Source organism: Cervus canadensis, chromosome 17 (genome assembly GCF_019320065.1).
Source record: "Cervus canadensis isolate Bull #8, Minnesota chromosome 17, ASM1932006v1, whole genome shotgun sequence".
Classification (NCBI taxonomy): Eukaryota; Metazoa; Chordata; class Mammalia; order Artiodactyla; family Cervidae; genus Cervus; species Cervus canadensis.
The window spans coordinates 8652067-8664369 of record NC_057402.1 but is presented as its reverse complement, the minus strand read 5'-3'; the positions used below and the strand labels follow the sequence as shown (position 1 = coordinate 8664369).

General features: G+C 44.3%; 1 protein-coding gene across 1 annotated transcript in view; it reads left to right on the top strand.

The window, feature by feature from the left end:
* The window catches only part of AK7 (adenylate kinase 7), a 61538-nt gene that overhangs the window by 25701 nt on the left and 23534 nt on the right, over positions 1-12303 (top strand). Inside the window, exons 5-8 of the mRNA XM_043434577.1 lie at positions 3746-3856; positions 7803-7883; positions 9180-9268; positions 11156-11246. Of these exons, the coding sequence (XP_043290512.1) occupies positions 3746-3856; positions 7803-7883; positions 9180-9268; positions 11156-11246 (372 nt within the window). The remainder of the gene's footprint in view (positions 1-3745; positions 3857-7802; positions 7884-9179; positions 9269-11155; positions 11247-12303) is intronic.

The window sequence follows — 12303 nt, the reverse complement described above, 5'->3', positions numbered from 1 at the left end:
TGCCATGGGGTGCAGCCAAAAATTTAAAAATAGTAATAAAAGTATAGCTATGTATTTTTTTTTTATACTGAGTGAAGAGGGGGACCAGAGATGACACTGGCTTAACCGGATAGCCCAGAAGAGCAGATGGGCTGTGTCATCACACATACTGATCGGATGGGAGAAAGAAAATAATGACCAGGGGGAAAAGAGTCCAGCAAGTGATCCACATGGGGAGTCAAACACAATGATCAATTAAAAAGAGGGTCCAAAAAAAAAATAAAAAATAATAAAAAAAAAAAAAAGAGGGTCCCACAGAGTCTTACCAGACAACAGGTTCAGCCAAAGTCCTTGAAGAAAAGGGAGATGACTGTACAGAGTCAGTTCTCCGCTTCCTAAGAAGATGAGGCCTATCAGTGAGCCTATTGATTGTAATGAGGTGTTAATGAGCAGGCAGTTTCGGGAAATGGAAACACACATCAACACACAAAGGTAAGAGTCTAGGTTTTACTCCGACAATACGGCAACTCATCACTTACTGGAAAAGCGACCGATACAGGTGGCTGCAAGAGACTGGCACCTGTATGAAAGATGCAAGTTTAAAAGACGTTTTATTTGTCATTTGTTTGTAACATGTGGAATTTCAGGGCTAGAGGGAACACAGCCCCGCGATCGGTAGCGACATTTCGAAATGTACAGACCAGATCTCAGTCCCAACCAGAAACTGGAGATGACAGCTCGAAGCCTGCAGCCCAGGATTGGCTAGACCTTCTGGGCCCAAGTGCCCGTACGGACCAGAGAGGGTGGCCCAGTCTTAGGCTCAGAATGCAGGGGAGACACTGACTGGCTGTCCAGACCTGTGACCAGAGAAGCAGGTCACCTGGAATGTAACTGTTTCTGTCACAAGGCCCAGCAGAGGGCATTGGGCAGCCAGTCACAGTGAGCAGGAAGGTCAGTTAGGCAGGCTGGCCACGGTGTCATAGTCACCAGGACCAGAGAGACTCCATCCTGAAGGCAAAGCTGATTATAGATCCGCTGTGAGGAGGATTGCCAGATGTAGCTAATAAAAATACAGGACACCCAGGTAAATTTGAATTTCAGATAAACTGCAAATAATATATCATGTAAGTGTATCTCATGCCCGAAGACATACTCATACTTGAAAAAATATGTATTTGTTTATGTGGCATTCAAATTTAGCTGGGTGTCCTCTATTTTATCTGGCAATCCTACATATGAATGACTGGATATATTTAATAGGTCAGCTAATTAGATGACATGTATTCATTGAGTATCTACTGTGGACACAGAATTGGGACTAACTGGATCTTCCCCCCAAAACTCAATCCCTCTCAGTCTTTCTCCCAGTAGCGTCACCACATGTCCGTTGCTCACCTTCTCTCCCTTCCGTCCATCAGTCAGTTCATCAGTCAGTTCTGTTAATTCTGCATCCAAAATGTCTCCTAAATCCATCCTGTTCTCTTTGTATCTGCGAGCTACCAGGATGGCCTCGGAACTGGCAGCTGCCGTCACATCCTTCCAACGCAGTCTCCAACAAACAGCCTAAGTGATCTTGTTCAAATATAATTCAGATCATGCTATTGTCGTTGTTGTTCAGTCGCTAAGTCATGTCTTTGCGACCCCATGGACTGCAGCATGCCAGGCTTCCCTGTCCTCCACTATCTCCTGGAGTTTGCTCAAGTTCATGTCCATTAAGTTGGTGATGTTATCGTCCTGCTTAAAATGCTGAAAATCCTCCCATGCCTTCTCATGCCTTCAGAATGAATCTGAACTCCCCCACCTGGTCCACCAGCCCTGGCAGCCTGGCACTGCCTGCCTCCTCCTCTCCCAATCCCCAGCTTGGCTCCAGTCATTTCAGCCCTTCTTCCCATTTTTCAAACCTGCCAACAATTGTTCCGCCTCAGGGGTCTCATTCTTGTGTTCCTTCTGCCTCTCTGATTAACTTTGGGTAAACCCCGGACTCAGATGCTTTGGACTGGTTATTTATCTTAGAGCAATGTGATGTGATTGGAAGGCTTCTGATTAGACTGTATTTTTTGAAATCCTGGAACTTTCCTGGAGGTCCAGTGGTTAAGACTCTGTGCTTCCATGGCACGGGGCACTGATTCAATCCCTGGTCAGGGAACTAAGATCCCATATGCTGTGCAGCTCAGTCAAAAAAAAAAAAAAAAATCAGAATCCTACTCCAAGTAGGACCTCTAAATCTGCATGGATTGGGGAGAAATCTGTACCATGGATTTCAGTTTCTCCGTTTGTTCTACAGGAAGTTTTTGTTGAACTGTCCCTCCGAGGGACTCTGTAGGAGCATGAGTCGTGGAGAGACAGTGGACTGTCAAGAAATATTTTCCATTCCTGATTCTTAGGACAAACTGATATCCTATCTGATGAAGCCAGTTTGTAAAGCCTAAGACAGAAACTTGCAACAGGGTATGTTCTTATTAACATGGGATTGACTTGAGGGAAAGAGGCAGTGTGGAAAAGAAGAAGAAGAAGAAAAAAAAAAGCCTCACAATTTAGATTTTAAAAAATGCAACCGCAGGGGACTTCCCTGGTGGTTCAGTGGGTGAGAGTCTGCCTGCCAATGCAGGAGACGCGGGTTCGATCCCTGGTTCAGGAAGATTCCCCATGACGAGGAGCAGCTAAGCCTATGTATCACAACTACTGAGCCCACACACACTAGAGCCTGTGTTCCTCAATGAGAGAAGCCGCGGCAATGGGAAGCCCATGTACCCAAGCCAGAGGGTAGCCCCCGCTCGCCACAACTAGAGAAAAGTCCACGAAGCATCGCAGACCCAGCCTAGCCAAAAATAAATAGATAAGTAAAATTAAAAAGAATAAATGAAAGTACACACATTTCAAAGACTATTAAGAGATGAGTTTTTTTAATGTCTTAATGGAATCACGTCTCTACAGTAAAAGAAGACGTTTAAATTTTAAACTCTTGTTTAGATGAAGTGTAAATGATAGAATTTGGGGAAGTCCTTCTGGTGGCTCAGAGGTTAAAGCGTCTGCCTCCAATGCGGGAGACCCGGGTTCGATCCCTGGGTTGGGAAGATCCCCTGGAGAAGGAAATGGTAACCTACTCCAGTATTCTTGCCTGGAGAATCCCATGGACAGAGGAGCCTGGTAGGCTACAGTCCACGGCGTCGCAAAGAGTCAGACATGACTGAGCGACTTCAGTTCACTTTGGTGGTTCATTGGTTGGACTCAGCACTCTCACTACCAGGGGCCTGGGTTTGATCTCTGATTGGGGAACTGAAATCTCTCAAGCTTCGAGGTGTGGTCAGAAAAAAAAAAAGGATAGAATTTGACTAGCTGAAACATTTTCAAGAAAGTTAAGTCATTGTAGAAATAAGCAGTAGTTTTTAGAACACTTTGAGCTTAAAGGAAAGTTTTTTTCTTCTTTTCCACACTGCCTCTTTCCCTCAAGTCAATTCCATGTTAATAACATACCCTGTGCAAGTTTCTGTCTTAGGCTTTATAAACTGGCTTCATCAGATAGGATATCAGTCTGTCCTAAGAATCAGGAATGAAAAATATTTCCGGACAGTCCCCTGAGCAGTTCATCACTTGGTCTCTCCACAATTCTCGCTCCTACACAGTCCCTCGGAGGGACAGTTCATCAATTCTTCCTGGAGAATCAAAGGGATAAACTGAAATCCATGGTACAGATTTCCCTAACATCTTGGGGCTTAGAGGTTTCCATCACGCTAACGTATGGACTCTGGCCTTTTTTCTCTCGTAGGATGACTCTGAGATCCCATTTACTGAAGAGGATTATCGAAGAAGAAAGCAACATCCTAATTTTCTGGACCACATAAATGCTGAAAAAATGGTTCTCAAATTTGGGAAAAATGTAAGTCTCAAGTAGTAGAACCTTTTGAATAGGAAAAGCTCTTTTGGAGGAAGCTTGCAATGCACCGGGTCAGGACCATTCCACTTGCTCTGCATACATCATCTTAGCTGGCTCCCTATCTCTGCATTTAGGTCCCACGTCCTTACACTCACAGACCTCCAAGCTTCAGGCTCCCTCAGAGAGGCAGTGTCCTGGCCCAAGTTCTGGTCCAGTCTCCTAAGATAGAAGCCTTGTATGGGGTCCCCAGCAGAGTCCAGTGTAAATCCAAAGGGTTCGTTGGTCCAGAAGAGGCAAATAACTCAAGAGTGGGACTGTGTGTGTGCATGCTTGCAAGGTCTTCGTTCCCCAGTTAGAGATTGAACCCTGTTCCTTGGCAGTGAAAGTACCAAATCCTAATCTCTGGATTTTCAGGGAATTCCCTCTAAGATGAAGTTTATATGCACTTTTCAGAGTAGCTGTAAGAAATAAATGAGATGGAGTCTGGGAAAAGGGAAAATGCAGTTTCCCCTTCCTCATTCCCACTTTGGGGCTTCCCAGGTGATTCAGTGGTAAAGAATCTGCGTGCCAATGCAGTGGACGTGGTTTCTGTCCCTGGGTAGGGAAGACCCCCTGAAGAAGGAAATAGCAACCTACTCCAGTATTCTTGCCTGGGAAATCGCATGGACAGAGGAGCCTGATGGGCTACAGTCCATGGGGTCACAAAAGAGTCAGACACGACTTAGCAAATAAACAACAACAACATGTGGGGTCTAGTTCACCTGCCTCGCCCCCTGCATTAGAAGCGTAGAGTTTTAGCCACACAGGGAAAGCCCTGTGTACGTATTATTTTCATTTCACAAATTGCAGACATTGTGGGAAAGGGGTGTCAAGTGGTAGGGAGCTGTGATTCAAACCTGGATCCGTCAGACACCAAAGCCTGTGGTATCTGTTATTTTTTTCCTGACTCCGAAAAGTCTGAAACCCCACCATTCAATAGAGTTGATCTTTACACATCTATGTCACTTGATTCTTGACATACCTCTAGGAATTCACCTAAACAAAGATAGTAGCTTATTAGCCTTCACTTGCAGAAAAATTATCATTTTGAAATCCATATATTATAAAATTTTTAAATTTCTCTATATTTATCAAAATATATGACAGGGATACCTTGGTGATGAATAAGTAGTAACGAGCTAAAAATTGAGAGTTTGCTTACCGTGTACCAGGTACTGTCCCAGATGTATTACTTACAGTACCTCATGTAATCCTCATATACCTCATAGGTAATCCTCACAATTTTTTGAATTAAGTGATATTATCATTAGCCTCATTTAACGTACGTGGCATTTATATAGAACCCCCAAACCTCTAAGTTTCCATCCATTCCTATTTTCCCATAGTCACGAGACCTTCAGTAGTGGTAGGTAATTATAGTTCTAAGACGACACCTAGTGGTCTCAGAAGATATTACAGTGGGAACTCTGTTCCCAAAACTCTGTGCTACTAGTAAATTTTTTTCTTTTTTACTTTGGCAATACAAACACTGTGAATATGAAATATTTGAAGGAAAAAAATATGAGATTAGGAATTCTAATCCATTTTCTGTCCATTAACTTATGATCTTAGCCAAGTCATTCAACTTTTGGAGTTAAATAGGTAATATAAAAGGGTTTAGACTAAACAATCTAAATTTCTTCCAGCTCCAAACCGTATATCTATATTATATTAAACCTGTCTCAATATAAAATCCATGATTTCTTGATCACTTACGTCTAAATCACGGGTTGAGAAGGCATGATCACACATGCAAAAATAATGTGTCTGAGTGTTAGTCGATCGGTCGTGCCCGACTCTTTGCGACCCCGTAGACTGCAGCCCACTGGGGTCCTCTGTCCATGGGATTTGCCAGGCAAGGATACTGGAGTGGGTTGCCATCTTCTCCAAGGGATCATCCCAACCCAGAGATCGAACCCAGGTCTCCTGCACTGCAGGCAGATTCTTTACCGACTGAGCTACGAGGGAAGCCCTTATTGGATGTGAACGACAATCTAAAATGGAAAAATAAGGGAATTCCGTGGCGGCCCAGTGTTTAGGACTCTGCATTTTCACTTCAGGGGCCATGGGTTCAATCCCTGGTCAGGGAACTATGATCCGGAGTGCCTGTGCAGTGTAACCATAAATAAATAAATAAAATGGAGAAACAGCATCATCTGAATATCTTTTTTTTATTATAAAAACATGACATATGGCCCATGCTGTAAATGAGACAATCAAAATTTAGTTTTAAAGATCTATTTTTTTTATCCCAAGTTTTCTTTTTAAATTTTTTCTTAATTAAAGTAGTGGTGATATACAATGTCGTGCCAATCTCTGCTCTACAGTAAAGAGACTCAGTTATACACATACATGCATTCATTTTTTTATATATTTTCCCATTATGGTTTATCACAAGATATTGAATACAGTTCCCTGTGCTATACAGTAGGACCTGTTGTTTCCCATTCTAAATGTAATAGTTTACATCTACCAACCCCAAACTCCCAGTACAGCCCTCTCTCTTCCCTCCTCGTCAACCCCCGTCTATTCTATATGTTTGTGAGCCTGTTTCTGTTCTGTAGATAAGTTCGTTTGTGTCATATTTTAGATTCTATGTGTAAGTGATATCATACGGTATTTGTCTTTCTCTTTCTGACTTACTTCACCGAGTATGATCATCTCTAGCTGCAAATGGCATTATTTAGTTCTTTTTTAGGGCTGAGTAGTATTCCATTGTGTATATGTACCACATCTTTATCCATTCCTCTGTTAATTATCCCAAGCTTTGTTAATCACTCTTTTCTGAACAATTAGTGAGATAAGGTTGATCTGGCCAATTTGTTCATCCTAATAACTCTTCTTTAACCTAGTGTTTTTCATCAAGTAGATAGACCCTTGGAAAGAATCTCGTAACTCACATCTGTTCAGATCCTACTGTGTAGCAGGCACTGTGGGTGGGAGCTGGTCTCACAACCATGAACAGAACAGACGTGATCACTGCCTTCCTGGGGCTGGTTGTCCAGTATTTATCTACTGTCACCACGCTGGCAGCCCTCACATTCATAGTTACAAGCTATACCATAAACACAGGACTGAGGACCAATGTAGCATTCTGAGGCAAGTTCATAGGCTGTCCAATCCTTTAGGAGCTTTTCTGTTATCATGGTCCCTCCGAAAACCCAGGGGACCCAGTCACCTTGCCCTTGCCTTGACTATCCACTGGTCCGGATGTACAGGAACGTAGATGAATCACAATTCCCTGGTAGCTCAGCTGGTAAAGAATCCCCCTGCAACGCAGGAGACCCTGGTTGCATTCCTGGGTCGGGAAGATCTGCTGGAGAAGGGATAGGCTACCCACTCCAGTATTCTTGGGCTTCCCTGGTGGCTCAGCTGGTAAAGAATCCGCCTGCAATGCGGGAGACCTGGGTTCGATCCCTGGGTTGGGAAGATCCCCTGGAGAAGGGAAAAGCTACCTACTCCAGTATTCTGGCCTGGAGAATTCCATGGACTATACAGACTCGCAAAGAGTCAGATGGGACTGAACAGCTTTCACTTTTCACAAAGTTCACTCAGAGACCCCAGTTCCTTCATACTGGTGGTGGTGGTGGGGTGTTCCCATCCCTACTTGGGTTCCATCTTCATTTCACGAGTCTCTCTTCAACTTACCAACATCCAGCCTCCCCAGATCAAATCTCAGTGGTGACAGGGTGGGGGGTGTCTGTAGTGATAATTGTACTTCAGACACCAATGAGCATGCTCTAATTAGCTGAAGGATTAACAAGAAGAGGCCAGGCACACACAATATGTTAGGAGTTTTTGGAAGAGGTGATGAGATTTACTAAACTGCTCATTTAAAAAAAAATCACTAAAATAATCTGATTCACTGTGATTTATAATAATACATTTTTTTTTGTATTTTATCTAATAGGTCAGAAAATTCACCACTTATGTAGTGGCTGCTGGACTTCAGTATGGAATGGAAGGAGGCATCTTGCATGCTTTTTTTAAGGTATGACTTTTCTATAACTATAAGGATTTTTTTTAAGATGGCAAATTTCTAAATATTTATTTTTCTAATTTATTTATTTTTCATTAGAAAGAAAATCTTTCCCGGGGTTGGGCTGTTCAATCCCATGACTGGTGCCAGTGACTCAAACATCAGTGTCCAGTGAAACTCCCTCTCCTTAGTTCTCTCTCTGCAGGTCCAGCATTTCAACTTGGATGTTTCACAAATCCAAACTGTATCTATGATTACTTCCAAATCTGCAGCTCTTCCCCAGGTCCCATATCAGAAAACTGGGCCACCTTGCACCCAGCTACACCAACCAAAGCCCAAGTCTTCCCTCTTTCTCATCCATCACAAGTTCCCCAAGCCCCATAGAGACAACCTCCCCAGAATCTCCCTTTCTTCAACCCAACACTCCCAACTCCCCATCCACCGACTGGGCGAAACCCTCTCTCGTCCTCACCTGTCAAGGCATACGTCTCTCCACTGAAAGTCTTACTTCCCATCATCCCTTCACAAGAAAGTGAAAGTGGAAGTGTTGGTCACTCAGTGATGTCCAACTCTTTGCGACCCCATGGACTGTAGCCCACCAGGCTCCTCTGTCCATGGGATTCTCCAAGTAAGAATACTGGGGTGGGGTGCCATTCCTTTCTCCAGGGGATCCTAAAGCAAATCCAGTCATTTCACTTCCCTCCTTAAAGTCCTTAAATGGTTTTTCCCAAGTCCAAAATATCCAGCGACCTACTGCGGCCCCCACCCCTACCTCTTCCACTCAGGATAGTTAAACAGTACCCAGACTATCTATTTATTTACTGAAATGTTTAATGAAGGGAAAAGACAAGGATTTGGACTCTGTGAAGATCATGGTTCAAATTCAGTGTAAAAGTCTTATCAGAAGTCTAATTCCTGGAAGGTACTTTATCCACTAAGCATTTCATCTACAAACTGATGATAATAACCCCCAACCAGTGGGGGTACTTTGAAATTTTAATTCTCATAAAAATGAAAATTAAAGACATTGTGCATACTGCAGTATGTTCTCTCTATGTAGATAACAGGCAGATGACTACTAAAGACAGCTAATGAAAAGTATTTCAGCCCTGAGGTTGCACTTTACTTCTCTTAATAGGATTTGATTAATTAAATCTCATCAGAACTGATTTATAAAACATCTTAAGGTGATTACTTCATCAGATAGAAAGATCTTTTTGGATGTCTCCGACTATGGCTGTCTTTGTGAGCTGTAATAGTCAGGCATATGGAACTGGGGGAAACTGCTTTTGCTTTTCTTTATTTTAGCTAGCTTGGTTGGGTGAAGTCCCTGCATTACCAGTGTTTGGAGATGGAACAAATGTCATTCCAGCCATTCACATCCTTGATCTAGCAGGGTAAGTGTTCTCCCAGCCATGTGACTGCTCTGGAATTAACTGACTGACACGTTTGTTTCTTACCAAGTGCTAAGATCCTCACGTGTATTATTGTATTTCTTCTTCACAACAACCCTAAGTAGAAGGTACTTTTATCAGCTCCACTTTGAAATAGTGTCGTCTGATGAAATAGTGAAATATTACTGAAATAGTGTCTGATGAAATAGTGTCTGTCATCTAAGAGTTCCCCACCAAGTTCAAGTTCAAGTTCACCCTAGGAGCAGAATTGCACATCTTCCAGTGTTTTTCAGACTCACAGAGTATCCCCAGGTCCCCTTACCCTTCTTTGCACATGCTGACTTAGACACTAGGTAAGGGATGGGGTTCCCTTTATTTGCAGTTCATCACTTCTGCATTTCGAGTTCCAAGAGCTTCATTCTGTTATCCCCTTGGCTTACCCCACAGGAGGGAGAAGTGCCTCTCTGAGAGTCTTTCTGGTTTCTTTTTCTTTCTCTCTCTCTGTTTTTTAAATTTGGCCATGTGGCTAGTGGGAACTTAGTTCCCTGACCAGGGATAGAACCCATGTCCCCTGCAGTGAACGCGTGGAGCCCTAACCACTGCACTGCTACAAAATTCCTCCTTTCTGGTTTCTCGATCCCCTCCCTTTCTCTCCACTAGTAAATTAGTTCCGATCCCAGGCAGATTTTCAGATTTGCTGGGAAACAATGAGACTTAAACTTCAGGACCCTTCCCCTGCGTGGGTCCCTTCCACAGCCCTAAACTTAATCTTTATTATTGTTCTCAAAGAAGGAGTCCCTAAGCTTCGGACTCTGCTCAAAACCTCAATCTGCTACAGGCAACATTAACACTGAACACGGTGAGGCTGAGACAGACTCTTCTTTTCTGCAGAAACTGTACATTACCACGTTATCAGGTTTTAAAGATGTGAAAGCATCTTACACTATTAAATTAATTAAATTATTCCCATTACACAAGAACTCAGGGCCCCTTTCGGTAGAATCTTTCCCCTGCTAATTTCTTGAAGATTGTCAAATATTTAACAAAGGAAGAAGCTAAAAGAGGAAATGTTCTGTGAAATTAATATAAAACAAATATGAAACAGAGATTTAGACAGGTGCATTTGTTTTATTTCCATTTGACTAGAAAGAGAGCTACGATAGAGGTAGAATCGACAGTCTAGTGACAATCTTCTATTCACTGATGTTTCTCTGGAATTGTTTTTCATCTGTGTGCAAATCCCTGCTCTGCCTCTCAGTAGCTGTGTGAATTTGGGGAAGGTGCTTAACCTCTCTGGGTCTGATTTTCTCATTTGTGAGATGGGGATGATAATAGCTTACTTGATTGTTGTGAGAATTCAGTGAGGGTAAAACCTGGGGTAGCCCACAGCACAGGGTTGATGGCCTTAAGCCCTCAGAAATGTTGGCCATCATTCATTAATAATCCAGGGTGGGAAATCTAAGCCACTCCGTGCTATGTGACTTAAGGAGTCATAGCTTCTGTGAATTCCTGTCTTACTTTGTGAAAGACCTTCCCCAAAGCTCTGTCATGAGACTTCAATGAGCTACTGGGTGAATGGACTTCATCGACGCAAGTCCTGACAGGGCTCAGCTACTCTTGTAAGCAGATGGATCTGGTTTCCAATCCTGGCCCTTCTACCTTCCCAGTAACTCTTCAGCCCGAGAAATGTCACTTAACTCTTCACCAGCTTCCTCCTCTGTAGCTTGGGCACCATCATTCCAACCTTGACCTCATTGGAAAATGAAGTGAGATAATCCACTAAATCATCAAAGCCCCTGGCCCAAGGGGGTAGCAGTCGGTGAATCCTGTTTACATAAATGAACATCTCCTGTGTTTATCTCCTCGGGGATGGTGTTCCCTGGGGTACAGAGTGATCCAGAACATCATAGACCACGTGCCGAAGCTCCACTACCTGGTGGCTGTGGACGAGTCAGTTCACACCCTGGAAGACTTTGTCAAGGTACTGCTGTGTCATCCCGGCTTGGATGGCATCTCTTAAATCCTTTTACCCAAGCCCCTCAAGGCGGAATCAGGGGTGCTTACAAGACTAGGTGCAGAGTGGGGTGGAGCCTAAAATAGAACATCCTTCAACCCAAGCTTGGGCTTTCCTGGTGGCTCAGTGGTAAAGAATCCTCCTGCCAATGCAGGAGACTCGGGTTCGATCCCTGCATCAGGAAGAGCCCCTGGAGAAGGAAATGGCAACCCACTCCAGTGTTCTTGCCTGGGAAATCCCATGGACAGAGGAGCCTGGCAGGCTACAGTCCACGGGGTCTGTATAACAACAACAAAACCGAAGCCTGCTATTTGTATCTGCAGTATATGTATGCTGGGAAGTTACAACCACAATAGTCTCTCTCCAGTATCTGCACAGAAAAGAGCAGAAAAGACCACTGTTCAGACACAAGTCACACACCAGAGTACTAGAAGCTGCCTGTGACCTGTGCCCCAGAGTACCGACAGTGGTCAAGTTCTCCAAACCTACTGGCAGCATGCAGGACCTCTGGATCTTTGAAGGTCTCCTCTCCTGTCCAGGCTGCTCTGGCTAAAGGTCACCTTGTGGCCCAGCTGGCTCAGCCAGTGCGGCCTTCCCTTGCCCCTCCCCAGGCCACCCCCTACTCATCTTTTTTTGGGAGGAGGGTCCCACACAGAGCACCATGTGCGATCTTAGTTCCCTGACCAGAGACCGAAGCTGGGCCCTCTGCGATCAGAGTGTGAAATCCTAACCCCTGAACTGCCAGGGAACTGACCCCTCCTCATCTTTACGGCTCAGCTCAGGGGCTTCCGTGGTGGTCCAGTGGCTGGGACTCGAGCTCCCGCCGCAGGAGGTGCAGGTTCGATCCCTGACGGTGGAAGAACTTCCTGCCGAGTGCCTGTGTGCTCAGTCGCTTAGTCGTGTCCAGCTCTGTGCGACCCCATGGACTGCAGCCCTCCAGGCTCCTCTGTCCACGGGGTTCTCCAGGGAAGAACACTGGAGTGGGCTGCCATTTCCTGCTCCAGGGGATCTTCCCGACCCAGGG